Below are 19,693 nucleotides of genomic sequence, written 5' to 3' on the forward strand. Positions count from 1 at the left end.
GGTGGCTGCTCGCCTCTGCCTGTCACATTACGGGGCTGGAGTCTCCCCTTCACCTGAGCAGCCCGACCCGCCTGTGGGTTGGGTCCCTAGGTAGCCAGAGGTCCTGCACTTGGAGAGGGTTGAGCTGGGCCTGAATATACGAAAACCCACGTATGTGTTTTCGTGTTCGCTAAAAGATCAGTGCTCTAAATACAGATGGCGGCAATGCCACTTCACGTATCTTAAACTAGCAAACGGCTAACTCCTACTCTGCTATTAATTTCCGCCCGAGGACAAAGACGGGACTGGACAGAAACTGTCCAGCTCTCCCTGCTCCAGGTCCCATCGCGATGCTGGTGGGTTGATGTTGACTTGATGCTGATGACGCTTATGCTAAGGTATTTGTGTGTGTATCTCTGTTCCTCCATCCAAACAAACGTTCGGTGACTTTCTAGTTCTGTTTCAAAGTAGCAGACTCCTGGGTATTCACCTCTGGGCCCTACCATTGTCTTGTGGATACAGAATAACTTAGATACTTGAGATTAAAAAAAGAAATACTTCAGATACTCTTTATTTAAATTGGAACTCACTGAGCTAAGCAGGTATTTCCTAAGCCTTTCCTGAATACACAAGGCTTAAAGCCTTAGCTCTGCCCAGCTAACTTCTTTGCCAAAGCACGTCCCCCTACAGAAATGTAAACTGACCCCCCGCCCCCACATTCTTTGGCATGCTGCTCCGAGGGCCAGTTTTATGTAAGAGAAAGAGATATTTTGTAGCCAGAGAGCGATGGGGCCTCGCCCTGCCTCTTGGCTGCCAGGGAGGTGGGCACACTGACAGGGAAATGGAGGTGGCGAGCCTCGATAAGACTGAAACAGAGTCGGCCTCGAAGAAGGGCCCAAGTGCGAGCCTGCAGTTGCAGAGGGCCCCTGGCTCACGAGGGAGGTGTCAGCAGAGCTGGGGGCCATGGAACAGAAGGGGAGCATCTCTTCTCCGCATCGCCCATCCTCCCAGATGGCAGTCCAGCCAGAGGAGGTTGGGGAGCAGCCCCCGCAGGACGGAGAGCAAGGTTTTATTTCTCTTAATTTTGAATATGCCCGCCCCGCAGAATGGGGGTTCAGAGTCAGAAACTATGTTGTTGAAAATAAGGTTCTATTCTTTGCCCACCTGAATTTGGGGTGAATTATACTGGCTCCAGAAAAAGCAGAAGGAAGGACATTCGAAGGAAAATGGGCCCCGAGTCTGAGGGGGACGAGTCTCCCAGCTGCCTCCTGGGGACCAGGCGCCCCCGTGACGTCTGCGGTCTGCTCCCCAATTTTCGCATCCGTCCCAGGCTACAGGTGGTATCGCCTGGAAGCTTCACACACTATTTACTCCCAGGGTTCCCCCAGAGCTTCTGGTTTAATTGAGGTGAGGATTTCCAAAGCTCCCAGGGGACCGCCCTGTGTAGCTCGGCCGTGAACCATGAGCTGGAAGGGCCGCCTTCGGGCTTCTGGCCCCTTCTGCCTGGCCCTGGTCAAGCTGCTGGCGTGGGGTCATGGCAGAGATCAAGAGACTGATGAGCTGCCTTTGTGTGCGGGACAGGATCTGCACACCTGGATTTTCAGAGACGTGGACTGCTGGGTGTCGGAGAACGGCAGGGAGGAGGGCGTGAGGGACGAGCTTGGCCCTGGACGCTGGCGGTGCCGCGTGCCTCTGGCATGTGCATGAGTCAGGTTCAAGGTGTGAGGAGTCCACAGAAAAAGCGAGGAGCTTCCCCACCACCCCCGGTTCCTATCCAAGGCTTCTCATACTAGCCTTTCCTGCTTATTAGGGCCTATGGGTTGCCATGGTAACAGAGGAAGCCGAACAGAACGGGGATCACATCCTCCCATGCTGTCGGTTGGCAACACAAGTTCTTCTGGAGGGAATGAACGAAGGCTGGAGGATGACAACATTGCTCATGGCGGTGCTAGAAAGGCTGGCCTCTGCCCCCCTTATGTGATCTAGGACCCCGCAGAGGACACTTCCAAGGTGGGAGATTCGGACGGGAAGCTGCGTGAAGGGAACTCGCGTTGGAGGAGGGCTTCTGTGACTGCCTGGGAACTCCTTCTGCTGACCACGAGCCCAGAGCGGGATGAGAGATTGTCTGTCTCGGGACGATCCGGCCTTAACTGCCTGGCTGAGCCTGTGTCTACGGGTTCACCTGGGCCTCTGGAATGAATTCCAAGACGTGGCAACCCCCTCTACGAAAGCTCGCTGTCTTTCCGGCACGTGTGAAAGAGTCAAAAGGTAGACCACAGATTCTTGCCTCACACAAACCTGAGTTCAGCTGCTTGATGATAAACTCGATCTGGCGGGCCGTCTCGGCGCTGCCTTCTCTGAGGAAGCAGCGAAGGATGTCTTCCATTCCCTAGGGCGTCGGAGAGAGGAGCCATTAATACCTCAGTGGTTTTTTGGGGGGCTGACAACAGTTCCGTGGGGTGCTTTCAGCTAATCCCTCCAAAATACTTTCTTATACAAGCACGATAAAAATCCCTTGGCTCAATACTAAACATTCCTTTTCTTCTCTTTATAATTCACAGTGAAATTATTTTCTTATTGATTATCTGACCTAATTATAACATATTTAGGAAAAAAACTTACAAAAGTTTACATAAGCATGCCCGTTACATGGTAGAGTTCTTCTCTGCATCAATGAGCAGTTTTGGCAATATGTTTTTTTTTTTTTGGTGGGGTGTGGAGGGTAATTTTTTTGCTGTGTTTTCCCTCGATTTCTACACTGCCTTCTGGATTTTAGGGCCAAATATGGCCTTTGAAAAGTAAAACCGTATGTTCGGAGAAGTAAATGAGGAAATAAAACCTCAGTTGAAACAGTCATCATTCTATTTCTACCAAAAGAATCATAAAGCCACTGCGCTGTGCATTATTTACTTCCTTATAAAATACCGACATCGTAATTTTCAGTACCAACTAACTCTAACGGAATTCCAGGGGAACGTCGAGGTTAGCACCCATTTCCCCCTCTTCCTCCTTCCCTGCAGGGTCTGAATGCATGTGTATGGCTGGAGGGGAGGAGTCCTTCTCGCCACCATGAAGGAGAAGCATTATCTAATAATGACCCCACAGGCCAGCGGCAGAATCCACCGGTGCAGCCAGGAAATGGATGCAGCGACAGGGGCCCCTGGCCGCGGGGAGCCTAGAGCTGGTGCCGGGACCTTCCCATTCTACGAGCCAACACGTCCCTGCTTCGCGAAGGCCGGGCTGGACTCGACAGCTCTGAAACGGAATCGAAGACACGCAGCTCTGAACGTGGTGAGTTTTCCTTCACCTAAAGCAGAGCGTTGTCGCCTTCTGGAAAGGTTGCGTCTAGACTGTAATTCTAGCTCCCCTGGGAATGAACAGTGTGACTCTGGTCAGATTACGTAACCCCTCCCAGCTGATTTCCTCAACTACCAGACGAGGATGACAACTGGAATGAACACGAGATTAAAACAAATAATGAAGTCTATAACCGGGCGTGGGCTCCGTAGATGTATACACTTGTCAAATGCATCGAACTGAACTGGTAGGGCGAATGCATGTCCCTGAGTGCACATTACACCTAAAAGCAGCAGACCAAGCATGGCTGGTAGTATCACCTCCACCAGCTGTTTGCTGTTCCGTTTGGTCACTACCAGAACGTGTGCAGTGGTTTGACTGTCCGGCTTCTCCCTGCCGCCACAATTCCTCCGGGAATCCCGGAGGTGAATTTAAGTGATGATTTTCTCCATTTCATCGTTTTCCAGCTAAGCTTCTGCTACTACGAAATCCATAAGCGTTCTCCAAACTCTAAATTTAAATGAGTCATTAAAAAAGGAAAAGAAAAGAATGTCTACAACTTTCCAAAAATAAACCTGCTGGGAACTCTCTGAAACTGGTGCGTAATCACTGAGGAGCTAGGGATCCCCTGAGAACCAGATTCTCATCAGAAAATCGCAAACGTGTATCTGGCCTGTGACGTCGGGGAGTTCGTGCGCTCCCAGAAAGCCGCTGCGCGGAGCCGGGGCTGCTCTGCTCTGTGGCGGGGATGGGGCCGACACACGCGTCCGGGGCGTTTCTTACCATCGCTCTCGCCTCCTCACGGATGGCTGGGATGGAGAGGATGCTGTACAGCGCTCCGTTCACGTACGGCTGTATCTGTAGATTGGAGGGAGAAAACGCGGTCATTTGCAAGTTCTCAAACACTATACCGCTGCGTGATCAAACGCCCTTGAGGACACTGGCTAACGAGGAGAGAGTGTCCCCGTCCTCACAGCTCTCTGAATGCCAGGCATCTCCCCCTGCACGCCCCAGGGACAGCCACGACGAGGAGTTTGGAAGCAAATTCACCACTCCCTCGCAGAGCTCACTCCTGCTGCATTTTATGGCCTGATTCGTGCCACCCTGGTCACTCGGGCTCGACGCTCTGGAGCCATCACAGATCCGCTCTCCTTTCGCTCTCCTTTGTGGGGTCTCCAGGCTCTTGGACAGGAAACTTTCTCTTCCAGACACACTGCCACTGTCTTTGTGCAGACGACACATCCACAACCGAGGCTCCATCGCATCTCCAAAGGAGTCCCAGCCCCTGATGTCCCAGCCTTTAATCCGAGCCTCGCATGACGGCCAAAATTCCACGACATGGGCCAAGTGAGGCCACTGCCCGCCTTGGACGCCGTCCGCGGAGTCCCCCTGGACAGTCCTTCCCCCTCAGGTCAGCGCGTGGGACCCCTCGGGGTTTGGCTTCTATCACTTCCCTCCGCTCCTCCGTCCCCGCCGCCATGGAGCTCACACCGCGGGGTCACCCCACGCCACTCTGTGACAGGCCGGGGCCCTGGTCCTGGCGGCGTCCCCCTGGGGAGCTATGATCTGGAGCTCCCTGCAGACTCACCTGGGAGGGAGCCTCTCCCGACCTGACAGGGCTCTGCTCTGCTCCTGCGCGGCCGGCCCTCCCCGCGGCACGGTTTTACATGTCTATGTCCACGCCCCCCTCCCCATGACGACCTCTTCAAGGACAGGACCCACGCTTGCCTCGGACAGGCACCCCCAACCCCAGGCCCGCCCGGGACGTGGTGCGTGAGGGCGCTCGACACACGGGGCTGAACTTTATCACTTTTCAGTTTTTCTAAACTCATGGGCAAAGAAGGGCACCTGATAGTCATTTTTATTTTTGTTTTCCTGACTACTAGAGAAACAAAACATCTTTTTGGGTTTTTAGGCCATCAAAACGTACTATTCTGTAAATTGCCCGTTCACATATAGCCTTTACTCTTTTTTCCTCTTTTCTTTTTTGCTTCGATTTGACTTTTACTTATTAATTTATAGGAGTTCTTCACATATTAGGGCTAGCAGACTTTTGACTTTGGTTATGGCATCTATTTCCATACAAAAAAACTTAATGTTTGTATCATCAAACACGTGCGTCTTCCCGTTGTGGCTTCTACACTTTGTCTGGCACAGGATACGTGCTGTAGCATTTATTTGTGCAGCAAACACATTCGTAGGCTCTAAAACACACATAGGTAGATTTTCCAGCTCTTTTTCAAAGCGACTGCAAGGGCCGGATGGCTAATGGCGAGATGGGAACCCTCTGGTCTCACCTGGTCCCCACACGCGAAACCAGCCTTTCCCGTTAGAGAGGAATGCGCGCCCCACAGGCTGCAGCCGAATGCACAGACTTCTTCAGGTCTAGGAGTAAGTAGTTAAGCGCTCCCTGGTTTTAAAATACAAACGCGGCCCGGGTCGCCAGGAAAGCGCGATGTGGAAGAAATGAACAGGCTGGGGGCGTCTGTCCGAACCCGGAACAGACGCGTGGAAACCGAGCGCTTCGCTTGGCCCAGCGGTGCTCGGTCCCGTCCTGCGAAGACGGCCCTGCGGCTGAGCTGGCAAAGGGGTCGGATTTTCGTGGAGGCTTTGGCTCTGGGGGCCAAGCGATGCCACAGTTTGTGCAAAGGCGTTTGCAGGGAGCGGGTGAGCAACAGCGCATATCGTTTATTAGTTTTGTTAGTTGACCCAGACCTCTTTTATTTAAAAAGGACTTGAGACCTGTAAGCTAAAAAACTTAAGAGAATCACACCACCACTGGGGAGGACATCGCGCCCGCGGGAGCTGGAACAGCCCCTCCGGTGGACGTTTTCCAGGACTCGGCCCGAGACTGAAGTACGGGCTGGGCCCGCCGAGAGGAGTGTCGAGGCACGCGGGGAAGTGCGGGGATGTCCCCGAGGACCGCCGTGGCCGCAGAGCTGGAGGCAGCCAGAGTGGAACCCCCAGGGGAGCAGATAAACGAAATGGGGGGGTGGCCTGCGAACAGGGGCCCGTTTGGCAGCAGTGAGAGTTCAGGGACTAAGTGCAAAGAAAGCAACGGAGAAAGGTCCTAACGACGCTTCGGAAAGGGGAAGAAATGTAACGAGCGCTAGAGCGCGACACTAGTTACACGAATTAAGCACACACACACAGCATTAAACACACGTTCAGGCTGTGCACGTGTCCACGGCACACGTGAAACACGACGGGGGCGTGTCACCGAGGAGGGAGGAATGAGAGGTGCCGGGCGGGAAGGGTAACGGACCAGAGGGAGCTGGCAGGGGCGCGAGGGCGGCGTGCCCGCGAGCGAGCACTGGAACAACGACCTTCTGCTTCTGCGGGCTAGGATTCGGACACAGGAGAGCTCGGATGTAGCTTCCTTCCGCGAACACCCCGGGGAGGGAGGGCGCACCAGCCCCCGGCCCCGCCCCCGGCCCCGCCCCCGGCCCCGCCCCCGCCCCCGGCCCCCGGCCCCCGGCGCTGGCTGAGTACCTACCTCGTGGTTTTCATGGCCCAGCAGATCCGAAAGAACCTTCAGCACGAGGCCGGCTGCCTTGGCACACATGTTCTTCCCTTAAGAAAAACAAAAACAAAAACCATGACATGTCCAAACTCAACGGCACAGTTTCAAGTCAGGCCGACTTGAATACAAATCTGGGCTCCTCTGGCTTATGAGCTATGTGACCTTAAGTGAGATGCGTAAGCAGTTTGGGCCCCGTTTTCTTCCTCTGGGGTTCGCCTGGAGATTATTTATTTGCATCCACCTCAAAGGGGAATGCAGAAATAAATCACTCGGTATAGGCTGGCACACTCCAAGGGCCCAGCAAGCGGGGGCGGCCATTCGTATTCGGGCAGAGCACAGAGCTGTTCACCGCCGTGAGCGCGCCGTGAATCACAGAGCAACGTTCTGCCTCTCAGGGGCCCAGACCATCATCGTCGAAATCACATGGGTATTCTCAGCAATCGAAACATCATTATAACACTCACTGCAAATCAACTGATCATAATAGGAAAAGCTGACTGTAATCGAACAACTGTTTTAAAGTTGGCTGATTTGCGCGGGCTATTTTTTTAAAAAGAAGATTCAAATAGTCGTTCGCTCAGTCAACAACACATAGGTGCTTCAGATTACAAAGCTTCCGAGGGTGATAACTCACACCCCTGAGCAATTTACCCAGGTAACCTTCTCCCAGCACTGGGGCTGCTCAGACTGGGGTCAGCCGCAGGCTGGACTTGGCACCTCCTCTAAAGAAGCCTCTCCCATCCCAGGTACCACGTCGTTTAGATGGGACAGAACCTGTAGGCAAGCTAAAATCACTGCCTCCACCGACCAGGCACACAAATGACTTGTGCTGTCCGCCTCTGGGGCTGGAGTGGGGACAACCGCGGTGACCAAGGGCAGGCAGCACGGGTCCAACTCCCTGCTCCGCCACCCCCGCGAGCCTCTCAAATCTCGGGACTATACCTCTCTGTCTTCGAATGCGAGCGATCAGAATTCTAAGCTTCCCACTTTTGAAGAATGTAATAAAGATGAAAAAATAAATAAAAAACTAATTTAATTTCCTCTTAATGCAGGTGCTACATACATCTATGGAAAACTCTCTTCCTGAGTCCGGGATGGTATTTTGGCTTCAGGGATTTGACAGCTTTCTACCTGGCTGGAAATGCTTTCTCTACGAAGGAAACGAAAGGTGAGCCCCATCGGGCTCGTCGTGGGTAACCCGGATTTGAGGTCGGGACCGCGTCCCCTCCCCCGCACCCAGGGGAGGGGACATGGGGGCGGGAGGCTGTGAGACCTGCACTCCGGAGGCAGAGGTTCATGAGCAAAGCCGCCGAGTACTCCAGCGTGTAGTCAGACAGGCAGTCGGGGTCTTTCAGAGTGTCGACCAGCCAGAGGACGAGGCCGTCTCGAATCATGGCTGTCTGCAGCGGACGCCTAGGGTGAAACGGCCTACAGTGAGTTAAGGCTGGCGGGAAAAGGTCCATTCAAGAGGCCGCAGCGTGCCAGAAAAGACAGAGCGCACAGGAAACACGGACCCGGAGGAACGGTTTGCTGTCGGACCCCCACGGCTGAAACGACAACGAAAAACTCCTCACCTTCGACGACCACGGTTAGGGTTTAAAGGAAGAGAACGCAGGAAGGAGGCCTCCCACTTTGAAAGTCTCCATTTCGATATTTAACATCGGCGGAGTATTACTTCAAATATTTAATAAGCATTTATGCACAGCTTTCGGTCTGCTTAACCCAGGAAGTAGCCACAGGAAGGGTTCACCGACAGAGTTTTACTCAACGCCAGTCTATTTATAATCCAGCTTAGGTACTTTGAGTTGTGTAAAAATAAAGAAAGAAAAATGAAAAACCCGGCTCGACATCATTTTGATGCGGATCTCTAGAAGAATAATGCGGCGACCTGGGTAACGCAATTTACACGTCCAGGTATGACGTCTTAACGAAATCCGACGCCTCGTCGGAGTGTGTCGTGTGCCCGTCGTCAGGCCAGCCTTGGGGACTGACGAGACCTACGTGCGGGGTCACCATGGGGAGTCGCCTGCACCTCTGAAAACCCAGACCCCACGGAGGAAGCACCGCTGCACGTGTCCTGGTGACCAGGGTCTGACGGAGACACGGCCCCCTGGGTGGGACCTGCCCGTCCTGTTTCTAAGTCCTGGACCTCCGGACCAGGGCCACTGAGGAGGCTACTGCGAAGACTGTGCTTTTCTGGTCAGCCTGGTCGCTTTCAGTGTCACTTGTACAGACCCTGGAACGCTGCAGAAACAGGCAGCCCGTTTCCAGGACAGAAAGCTTAAACGACTGTTCGGAGGAAACGAAAAAACTGGCAGTGACTATCTGCGTTTCTAGGCAGAAGCATTTTCTCACCGTAGCTTATCTCTGTTACTTCGCTGTCACTGCGGAATTTCTAAAAAATTTTCCAAATACGGTCACTATCACACTATGTTATCTTTATAAACAAGCAAAAATGTTCAGATAATTGGAGGAAGTAATAACTCTTGGAGATGACATAATTCTTTTCAGTGCAGAGTCAGAACAAGAAATCTTCATTGGCAAATAGTGGACACGAAATACCTACAACTTCCCATCACTAAACGTACGAGGCACCCATGGAATGTGTCCCTTGGCAGGCTCCGGGCGGTTAGGGAGAGCCAGCCACATCTGACGGGAAGAACGTGTGTTCAGAAGAGGACTGAGGGCTCCAGGCGCTAGAACTCCCCACGAAGTCGGAGCGGGAGCAGGGCCGTGAGGGAACACAGCTCCCGGACAGCAGGCCAGGACGACAGGCGACCGTGTCCACACAGAGGCCCGTGTGCACACGCTCAGGGCGGCAGAACACATGATGGCCAAAAAGCGGGAACAGCCCAGACACCCACCACCTGCCGAATGGGCGAGCAGGGTGCGGCTGCGACCCGGCGGAACCTCAAAGCCACCGTGCCGAGCGAACGGAGCCGGTCGCCAGAGGACACGCGTATCTGATTCCATGTACGTCGCATGTCCAGGACAGGCAGGTGGCCAGAGAGCGGGGTGGCGGCGCCCTGGGGCCCTCGGAAGGAGGGGCGACAGCGGGCAGGACGTGTCTTTTAGTGGTGATGGACATGTCTGAAGATTAGACTGTGGTGGCGGTTGCACAACTCTGTAAATACGCTAAAAATCCTTCGGCTGTACACCTAAAAGGTGAATTTTGTGGTATGTGAAGTACACCACAATAAAGCTATCCACTAAAAAAAAAAAAAAAAAAAAAAGAATAGCAAGCCCTCTGGGAGGGCGCCAGACCTGGTTCGGGAAGGGGCGCCTGGTCTTACATTTCTGAAGGGGAGCAGGTCCCCGGTCAGGACAGGGCCAAGGCTGAGACCACGGGGTGTGTCGCGGGACGTGTGGAGAGACACCTGCAGGCTCCGGCCCCGTGGCCTGGGACGCACACTATGCGGCACCTGGCTGGCACCAGGCGACGCTCTTAAAATATCTTCCTCCAACCAAAGCAGCTTGAGCAGCGCCGTTCAGGGGACCGGAGATGAGCTTTCTAGCCCTATTTTGGAAAGTCACCCAGCCCGTCCTCACTGTTGGCTGAAAAACATCATCTGCCTTTTGAGCTGTCATTGGGACTATATAAGAACGCAGTAGAGGCGTGTAAAAACCCCAAATTAATTTCAAGGAGCCACCACCGCGACCTACTGCGCAGCCAGCACCTGAGACTGAGCTTCTGCAGGGCCCCGAGGACGTTCTCCCGCGTGGCGGTGTCCCGGTCCTCCTCCCTCAGCCGCTCCTCCAGCATCCGCAGCATCTTCGTGCTCTGGGCGACGTAGAGCCGACCTAGCGACACGACCGGACGCGAGCAGGTCAGAGAGGGAAAGAACCGAGCTCGAGTTCAGTTCAGGCCCCCGAACCACGTTCTGTGAAAATTCTGCACGTAACACGTGTAGATTCTCTCTGATTTCAGGTTCTAAAAAGCTTATTCAAACATATTTCTTCTGTAGAGTTGGTCATTTTCTATCAACTGTCTAATGGACAGAAACCACTCTTCTTGTATCTAAACATAATTCATCACTATGTCCTTGTGGGGAGCACTGTCCTTTGTTGACCTGAAATCTTAAACCCCAAAACCAGGTCTATGAGGAGCAGGAGGGTGGGAACCTGTGGGTGTGTTAAGGGTGGAAAATTTTCAAATGGCCAACTTCTGCTTCCATTGTTTAATGTTAAACAGGGTGTAGTTATCCTGTGTAAAGATACGCCAATGGCCGGCCTCAGCTTCTGTAAATGTGCTTGCTTGCTGGAGGGGGTTTTGGGGCTTTTTAAGCGATCCCCTCTAGAGGCTCAGGACTGATCTCTTCTAACCCTGCTTGGTAGAGAGTCAGTCACGCCGGCTCACAATTCATTTCAATTGGCTCCGTGGGTCTTAGATTTGATCGTACCATACAACAGGTGACAAGCCTGTTACTGTTCGCCAAGGCCACCAAGGCCACCAAGTGGTGCTTTCCAGACACACTCGCTCCTTCTAGATGTGCCCAAGGCCTGGAGAAGCAGCTGGGGCCCTACCCAGAACCCTGTGGTAAGCCTTGAATTGTCACCAGCCTGTTCCTGACTGGTGTCTTGATATAGATGATGCTAATTTCAGACATAAATGTCAACAGTGTCATGTGAATGGTCCCTGGCGTGTGTCCTGGCTTGTGATAAATGTTTGCTAGATGGTTGGGAAAATGACATGTGAATGAAAGAACAAACTTTTGGAGCATTAAGTGTCATAATGTGAAAACCCCTTTTATTCCTGGTAAAAAGAGCTCAAACAAATGAGAACTTACAGAGGATAATGGCACTTTGTAAAATCGTTTTGAACTCAGTAATGGTGGTATATTAACTTTGGAATTTTCAGATCCTCTTGATTTAAGAGGTTACAGTCTTTTGAATAAAATGGTGCAGTGTTTATTGGGATCAGCTTTAATTATTTCCCCAGCCTCATTTTGCCTTAAGTGGAAAATACCAGAAAATGCATTACCTGTTATACACTTAAGAGCAAGTTAAAAAGCACTATGTTACAAAACCAGAAACCTTATAAAACAAAATCAGAAGGCTTACAAAAGAGACCTCAAAAACGCAAACGTTTGCTACGACATAAACTATATCAGTAAGACAACCTCCAATTTTCACACACGCACACAAACAAATCCTCAGATACATTTTAAACAGGAATAAATTGAGGAAATATAGCATCTCTAAGGCACTCAAGGAAGAACACCCATTTTCAAAGGAAAAAAAAAAAAAACCCGCACGAGGAGGACCTAGCTCTGCCCCCCGAGGACAGGACGAGCCGGGGCCTTACCTCCCGCCAGGGACGCGAAGGCGTTGACGAGCCTGGCCATGTACTGCCGCACCACCTCGCTCCTCGAGTGCAGCAGCTGGAGCACGCTCCTCTGTGGAGAGAGGCGTCCGAGGAGGAAAAACGAGGCAGTTAAAGAAAAGCGAGCGACCGAACGCATCCCCTCCCCGGCTGCGGCGTCCTCCTCCTCCGCGCGAATTCCTCAGGGGTGAAACAAACGGACCGAAACCCATCGGTTCATCTGGAAATCTTGATTTCCAAATGATTTTTTTTTTTTCAGAGAGTCAGTAAGCACCAGTTATTATTCAAACTTCTGAATTGAAAGAATCCTACAAAGCATTAGGACAGTGACTGACAGGAAAGCAGCAGTACCGTTTGCCGCGACTGTTGCCGCCGATGTTTTGCGGGTTAGAACGATGGATCCAACACACGCGTCTAATTTTGCTCCCTGCAAACCATGGTTCAGGATGACACACATTCTCAGGGTCAGAGAGACCAGCACGAGAAACCATGAGAACACAGGTTTGGAAGCGGGAATGCAGATGGCAAGAGACGGAGCAGACCCAAGAATGTCACGTGGGCAATGGGCAGTGACCGGATTTACATCGCCTGAGCAGAAGGCTCAAGGACGGGGGGCCGGCAGGCACAGGCGGCCGGGGCCTCTACGCCAAAGTAGGGGGAAGTGCCTGCGTGCAGCAGGAGCGCTGAGCAGAGGCGCCCGGTCCCGGCCCCCTGCCCGCCTCCCAGAACCCTGCCGGCCAGACCCTTACCCTTTAGGAAGGAGATAAGATGACTCTTCTTGGAGGAAAATGACCAGTCCATGGGGAAGAGCTACAGACCCTGCAATCGGCAGCTCCTCCAGGTAGCCCACCTGGCTCGCCCTCAGTGGAGGCCTGCGGAGACAGGCCCCACCTGCACGCTCAGAACTTCTGGCGGCTTTGCAGTCCCAGGAGATAGCCAAGGTCTGCCAGCAACCCAAGGGGAGTTTCTGACATGGCAAGCAGGGCCAAAACAAACCATGTGTGGGGTGGGGGTGGGGGAGCAAACTTGGAGGAAAATGAGACTGTGCAGGAATAAGAAAACTAAACCTAAACAAAAATTCGTCACTGACATCCTCAGAGATGTAAGAAGCTATATAGTATCCATGAAACAACAGAATGCTACCAAAAAAAAAGGAGAAAGAAATGAGAAATTCAACAGAATGGTTGAAAAGTAAAGATTGAGAAAACCTCTCGGAAAGTACAGCAAAAAGAAAAATTTGGAAAACATGAGATCAAAGGTAAGAAAAATTAGAGAACCAGTTCAAGAGGTCCTATACATGGGAAGAGCGATCAGAGCGAGGAAATCATCAACAAATTGCTCAAGAAAAGTTCCCAGAACCAAAGCTGTCACACTGAAAGGGCTCGAAACAGTGACTCAAAACACGCCTCATGAAAGACATCGCTGGGAACTTTATTAACATGGGCGACAAAGAGAAGATTCGACATGCTTCTAGAGAGAAAAACGGGTCACATACGGAGCGATTAGAATGGCTTTGAACTTCCCAACAGAAATACTGAAACCTAGAGACAACGGAGCGATATTCCCAAAATTCTGAAGGAGAATTCTGTCCAGCCTAGAATTCTCTACAAAGAATAAAATAATTTTCAGACATACAGTCTTGAAAAATACACTCCCCACCCATCCTTTCTCTGCAAGCTATTAACTAGAGAACGTGTTCCCTCGACCGAGAGAGTGAGGCAAGAAAGGAAACCGTATGGGCCCCACAAAGAGGTACAGCTCAGGAGCGGGGTGGAGGGAATTCGCAGAAGTCTGGTGAGGAGAGATGTCTGCGTGGCAGCTGTGCACCAGACGGAGAGGGCTGCCAGCCCGGGCTGAACTGCGCTGACTCAAGGCAGTGACATATTGAAGGCTGCTGTCCCCAAGATGCCTAATGTCACGGCATCGTCTTTATGCAGCTAAAATGTTTATTGAGATACAGCATCCATACAGAAAACTGCACTGATCCTAAGTGCACAGCTCAATGAGTTTTCGCAGAGTGAACATGCAGGTGACCAGTAACCAGATGAAGAAACAACATTCTGGGCCCCACGAGCCTTTTTTGGGGTCCCCTTCCGAACCCTGGGAAAGAGCTGGCCTGGCTTCTAACACTACAGGTTAGTTTTGTCTGTCTCTGAGTTCTTTTCTAGGTGAAACCACACGGTATGCTTTAAGTCTGACTTTTTCATTTAACACTACGTTTGTGAGATTCGCCCATGTTGTGTATTGTGTGTTTTTTCTCATTGTTTAGTGTATACCATTTTACAAATACATCACGGGTAATTTATCCATTCTGCTGTTGGCGGACATTTGTGTCTTGGTTGCCGTGAGCAGTGCTGCTGGGAACATTCCCGTGCATCTTTAGGGGGCGCAGGGGCACAGGTCTGTTGGGGTTACACTTCAGAGCGGTTTTGCTGGGATGCAGAGTAGGCGCTTTCGGTAAATACTGCCGGTGTTCCGAAGCGGTAAACCGTGTAACATATTTAAACAGGGTACAGAATTCCTGGCTGAGGGGAGCCCAGACTTTTATCTGTACTGGGATAGCCTTGACCATGTGCTGACGAGGTTCCAGCTCCCCGTCCCACACTCTGCTGTGGGGGTCAGCTGTGGGCAGTCTTTTCACCCCACAGAAGTGTTCTCGTGTGCTCAGCTCCTGAGAACTAGAAGTTCTCATACCAGATGAGCCTAAAAACCAAAATTACAGAGCAGCTCACCACTCCCCTCAACCCTACATACATATTGCTGCCCAATAACTGGTACCTGGCCGATGTTTTCGGCCCTGCCAGATGCTCTGTGTGTCCCAGGACCCTCTCCTGGCCTTGACTACCAATGTCCCGGAGGGGATCACTAGCCCAGGGAAGCTACGTCCCATTAGGAGCCAGTGATTTTGTTCATGTCATCTCCTGGGTGCCTTCATTGACGTGGAAGGGGCCAGCGTCCTTTTCATGGAGAACAAGGTTTGTGCTTGCTACTCAGTAACCACTGCCTCACTCAGGGCACACGCGCAGCTGGGGGAACTATAAAGAAAAGCAAGGCACTGACTCAGAGAAGAGTCAGGACATGTACAGCCCTGTTCGGTGCAGCGTTAGTCACGACAACCGAAAGGCAGAGGCGCCAAGAGCAGCGTTCATTGACGGATGAATGGACAACGAACTGTGGGAGATGCGTGTAGTGGAATATTATCCGGCCTGAAAAAGCAAGGCCCTTCTGACACATGCTACGACACGGATGAACTTTAAGGACATCATGCTACGAGAAATAAACCCTGTCACCGAAATATGGCATGACTGCACTTATGGGAGGCACCTGGGGTAGTGGAAGTCAGAGAGGCGGAGAGAAGGGGGGGCAGGGCGGGGAGGGGGGAGCAGCTGCGTGGTGACTGCAGTTTGCGTTCTGCAAGGTGAGCAGGAGTCTGGGGACCTGCGGCAGGACGATGTGACTGTGCCCGGCACGCCTGGCCGTGCACCTAAACGTGGGCGAGGCGGTATATTCGATTTTAGGTGTACTTCCCCACAAAAAAAGTCGGGATGACGGAAGGAAAGGGGGTGCAACCTAGAAGCCCCGAGTTACTGTTTCTGTTTCCTAGTCCGAGTGGTGGAAACGTGGCTATTTTAGTATTACTCTTTAAACTGGTCATGTATTTTTCTCCACTCCTCTGTGTGAGTGATCTCTCTCCCAACCAACCGAAAACGTGATTCTAGATGAGGTGAAATTCCTTAAATTTAAGGAACCGTGTCTTCGTGTAACTGCATATATTATGCTAAATAGGCAAGACTGTCAAGTGTGAAAAATGTGTTATCACAGCACCTCCAGCCGCCCGAAACAAAAATGATCAGTAACGCGAAAACGCTCAATTCACTGCAATTTGATTAGATTCGATTCTCAAACAGTGATTCTCAAAGTGTGGTCAGGGACCAGCAGTATCAGTGTCACCTGAAAAAAAACTTGTTGGCGATGCTGATCCTCAGGCCCCTGGACCCAATGAATGAAAAATGCAGGGAGCAGGCGTCCGCGTGCTCGTGAGCTCTCTGGGATAGTGCTGCAGGCCGACAACCACTCAGCCAGGTGAACGCGCCAACTAGCTCAATTTCCTGACTGGAACGGCCAATTTATTTTGGCGTCCTGGTGATACGGCATCCACGTGACACAAGGAGTCTGCCTGCTCTGCAGATTCTGACATCTTAAGATCATTCGAGCTCTTTCCTTATTAAAAAAAATAAACCATGGCAATGAAAAATAATGACTTGAAGAAGAAATGACTTCGTCAATGGTTATAGAGATTTGAGCGTTTGGACAAATACATATCACAAAACCTAACACACCTTTCATTAAAGGAACATTATTTTTTATATACAACCAAGAAAGAAGAAAACACTGCCAATTAAATTATATTGCAAACACTGACTGCAAGACACATTCTGATTTCAGAAATGCGAAGATGGGGGGGGCATGTATCTTAGAGTCAATGAGATACAGTATTTCAGAAAGAATAAGTATTGAATTTACTCTTTGAATGTGAGTTTCTAAGTCATGCAATATATTATCCAGCTGCTGGCTTCAATGCCATCACAAACACAAAGAGAAAAAAGGAAAAGAAAAGAAGTCAAGAATTTGAGAGACTATTTTTCAAAATTAACACAATTTTTCTTACGGGAACAGTAAGACTACATTCAGAGACTAAAGCGGCCACTCAGAACTGCGGACTGTTACCACCCGGGGGCGCAGCAGGTTAACCCGAATCCGCTCCGGCGGGGAACGGTCCCATCCGTGATCTGAAAGGCACTGACACCCCCCTCGGTGCCCACGGTGAAGCTCAACAACAGGGAGAGAACTGTTAGACGATTTGGGGTAAATACCCATCTGAGATGATGAAACGCAGGGTCTGCATTATACATGCCAGATCTCGAGCCTCCCGCCCAGCGAAGCCTGGTGCCGACAGCAGGTAAGGGAGGTGGGCAGCGCGGAGAACGGCCGTGTCCTGGGCCCCGTGCTGGGCCCTGGGTTAAGTGCTCGTCACATGTGCCCACATGCAATCACGACACCTCCCTGAGGCAGGGGCTGGCTCCCCCTGAGACGGGGACCTCCCTGAGACTGCGTGACTTGCTTAAGGCCGCTGGCTACCGGGTGCTTGCAAAGAGGTTTGAACCTGGCTCATCTCACTGCAAATCCCACGCTCTCCCCGACAGACCTGTCTGGTCCAAAGCTGTATACAAATCCAGCAGGCCCAGGTGGGAAAAAAAACCCCAAAAGACCAGAATCTGTTTATCTATCTTGCCCATCGTAAATCATGCTGATTTTTCAGGACTCACAGTGAGCTGGGGGATGAGGAGAAGATTTGGGAATTTGAGCAAAAAAAAAAAAAAAGGCAGGAAAGAGCTCAGAGTGGAATCGAGCAGTCTCCTTTGCTCAGGACTCTGTTGGAAGTGAAAAGCGGGCCAACGTCCAGCGCGAAGAGCAGATCTCGGGAGCTGACAGAAGCTCAAGGTGGATGTAGCCACGATCGCCAAACTGAAAACGAGCAGACATGAAGGCCCCCTCCCGCCCCATCCGCTAAGCTCGGTCCCTAGAAATGGGGTCCGTCTCTCCCCGACCTGGCTGTGGCTGTGACAGTCCAAGAGGTCGTTGCTGACGTAGGCCTGCAGCACGGTCTCCCTCTGCTCGCCGGGGTGGGAGGTGGTCAGGCGCTGGAGAGAAGACAAGCAAAACCAGTCAGTGCGAACGCGGCGGAAACGTCCGCGGAGCGGGCGTGTTTTCTAAACAGCGGCACCAGAGACCACACGTTCGAGCGAACAAGGTAAGTAACATCCCCGGGGGCTGGTTAAGCAGCCGACCAGTCCATCGATAAGACATTACGATGTGTGCGTCCACATGGGTGACGTGGGGGAGGCAGGAGTCAGTTTACAAGTACGAACTCTCCAGGGAGGGAAGTGGCTGGGTGCCTGGACTGTGAGCGCGCAGACAAGGGAGAGAGAGCTCACCGACGCCTGATCCAAGAAGGGGGTCAGAGTCGGCCCCTGAAGGATGAGCAGACCCGCCGGCCAGAGTCCATGGGGCCCTGAGTGTGGTGAGGGACGTGTGGGCCGGCTCAGGGAGCTGTAGAAATGCAGGATGCGTTTGTGCTGAGCTCGACGGGTAGGGCGCAAGGCAGCTTGTAGAGGGCTTTGAAGGAACACCATGCCAACGACCAGACTGCACCCTAGAGGGACTGGCACAGCAATACTGTGTGTGTGCGGGGGGGGGGGGGGGGCTGAGTAGAATTTTGTAGATTTTGAAAAGGCTGTTACGTAAGTCAGAATTTACTTCATGCCTGTAGGTCGAGAAGAAAAACGTTGCATGGGAAGCATGTGAAGTGGTTTGTGCTTATGCGTGCGGGTGTGTACAAGTGTGAGTTAGGATATAAGAAAGCCAGGTAACTAATGTGAGTGAATGTCCCTGCTTTCCAGGAAAAGCTTACTCCATAAAGGTCCCTGACACTGCAGGCCCTGCTCTGGCCAAGGAGAGGCTGCCTGTGTGGAGGAGTGTGTGAAGGGAACAGGGAGGCCAGCGGGCCCCCCGGAAGTGAGAGGAGGCCTCCAGAGGCAGCTGGCGCTGACAGACGGGACCCACGGGGCCAAGGAGGGAGGCCGTGAGGAGAGAGGGGACTCTCTGTATGTTTTTTGTTTGTTTGTTTGTTTTTAGGCAAGGCAACTCTTGGTTGACCTCACAGTTTGCAAGGACCTTGTCAGCTTACAATCCCTTATTTTTTATTTTTTACACCTGTAGCACCTGGTCTTCCTAGGTGGTCTCCCATCCGAGCACTGACCAGGCCCGGCCCTGCTCAGCTTCCGAGATCAGACGGGGTCGAGCTTGTTCAGGGTGGCGCGGACTATATTAAAGGAGGGTGGTGCCAGGAGTGTCACACCTTTGGGGTACGGTCCTCCTGTTGAGTTCACTAAGGTCAGGTCAGGTGGGGAAAGGGAAGGGGCTGGAGTGGGGGCATTGGGGATGGACACAGAGAAAATCATTAGAGACATATTTACTTTTCCCAATTATTCTGTGACCATGTCATTCATCAGCCAAGGAATACCCGGTCTCACCAGGAGGCTCAGCGGCATGGCATGGACTGACCGGAGGTGCTGGGTGGACGAATTAAGAGCCAAAGACATGCGTTTGGTAATTCAAGCAGGGAGAAGCGAACACTCGGGGTAGGGACTGGCCCCTGGAGGTCGCTCAGGCCGCCCCACCGCTCTGCTCCGCCCACGCCAACGAAGCCAGAGCGGACCTCACCCCCCGACCACGGCCTGGCCACAGCGTCCTCAGAGCGCTCACGCCACAGGGCCCGGTCCAGGAAGCACTGCTAACACCGGAAGGGCAAGCCGGGTGTCTCCTTTTTCTACCCGGAGACGGGGCAAGTGCTCGAAGGCATTTAGATGCCGACGTACCCTGAAGTTTGGGGACCTGTGAAGGAGTCTGACGCTACTCCAGGCTGGGTCAGAATGGACTGCTCGGTTAAGGAGCCAACCAGCGTCGGCTGAGGCCTGCGGCTCTCGGAGCTGAGGGGGTTCCCAGGGCCT

General features: G+C 52.3%; 1 protein-coding gene across 9 annotated transcripts in view; it reads right to left on the reverse strand.

The window, feature by feature from the left end:
• The window catches only part of ARMC9 (armadillo repeat containing 9), a 97,302-nt gene that overhangs the window by 39,959 nt on the left and 37,650 nt on the right, over positions 1–19,693 (reverse strand). For all 9 annotated transcript variants that reach the window (XM_036236485.1, XM_036236482.1, XM_036236483.1 and 6 more), the window contains 7 exons: positions 17,732–17,824; positions 12,105–12,195; positions 10,477–10,600; positions 8,073–8,212; positions 6,773–6,849; positions 4,060–4,134; positions 2,278–2,368 (listed from right to left, as the gene is read on the reverse strand). In XM_036236485.1, the coding sequence (XP_036092378.1) occupies positions 2,278–2,368; positions 4,060–4,134; positions 6,773–6,849; positions 8,073–8,212; positions 10,477–10,600; positions 12,105–12,195; positions 17,732–17,824 (691 nt within the window). The remainder of the gene's footprint in view (positions 1–2,277; positions 2,369–4,059; positions 4,135–6,772; positions 6,850–8,072; positions 8,213–10,476; positions 10,601–12,104; positions 12,196–17,731; positions 17,825–19,693) is intronic.

The sequence above is a fragment of the Rousettus aegyptiacus genome, unplaced genomic scaffold (assembly GCF_014176215.1).
Source record: "Rousettus aegyptiacus isolate mRouAeg1 unplaced genomic scaffold, mRouAeg1.p scaffold_m13_p_2, whole genome shotgun sequence".
NCBI classification, from domain to species: domain Eukaryota; kingdom Metazoa; phylum Chordata; class Mammalia; order Chiroptera; family Pteropodidae; genus Rousettus; species Rousettus aegyptiacus.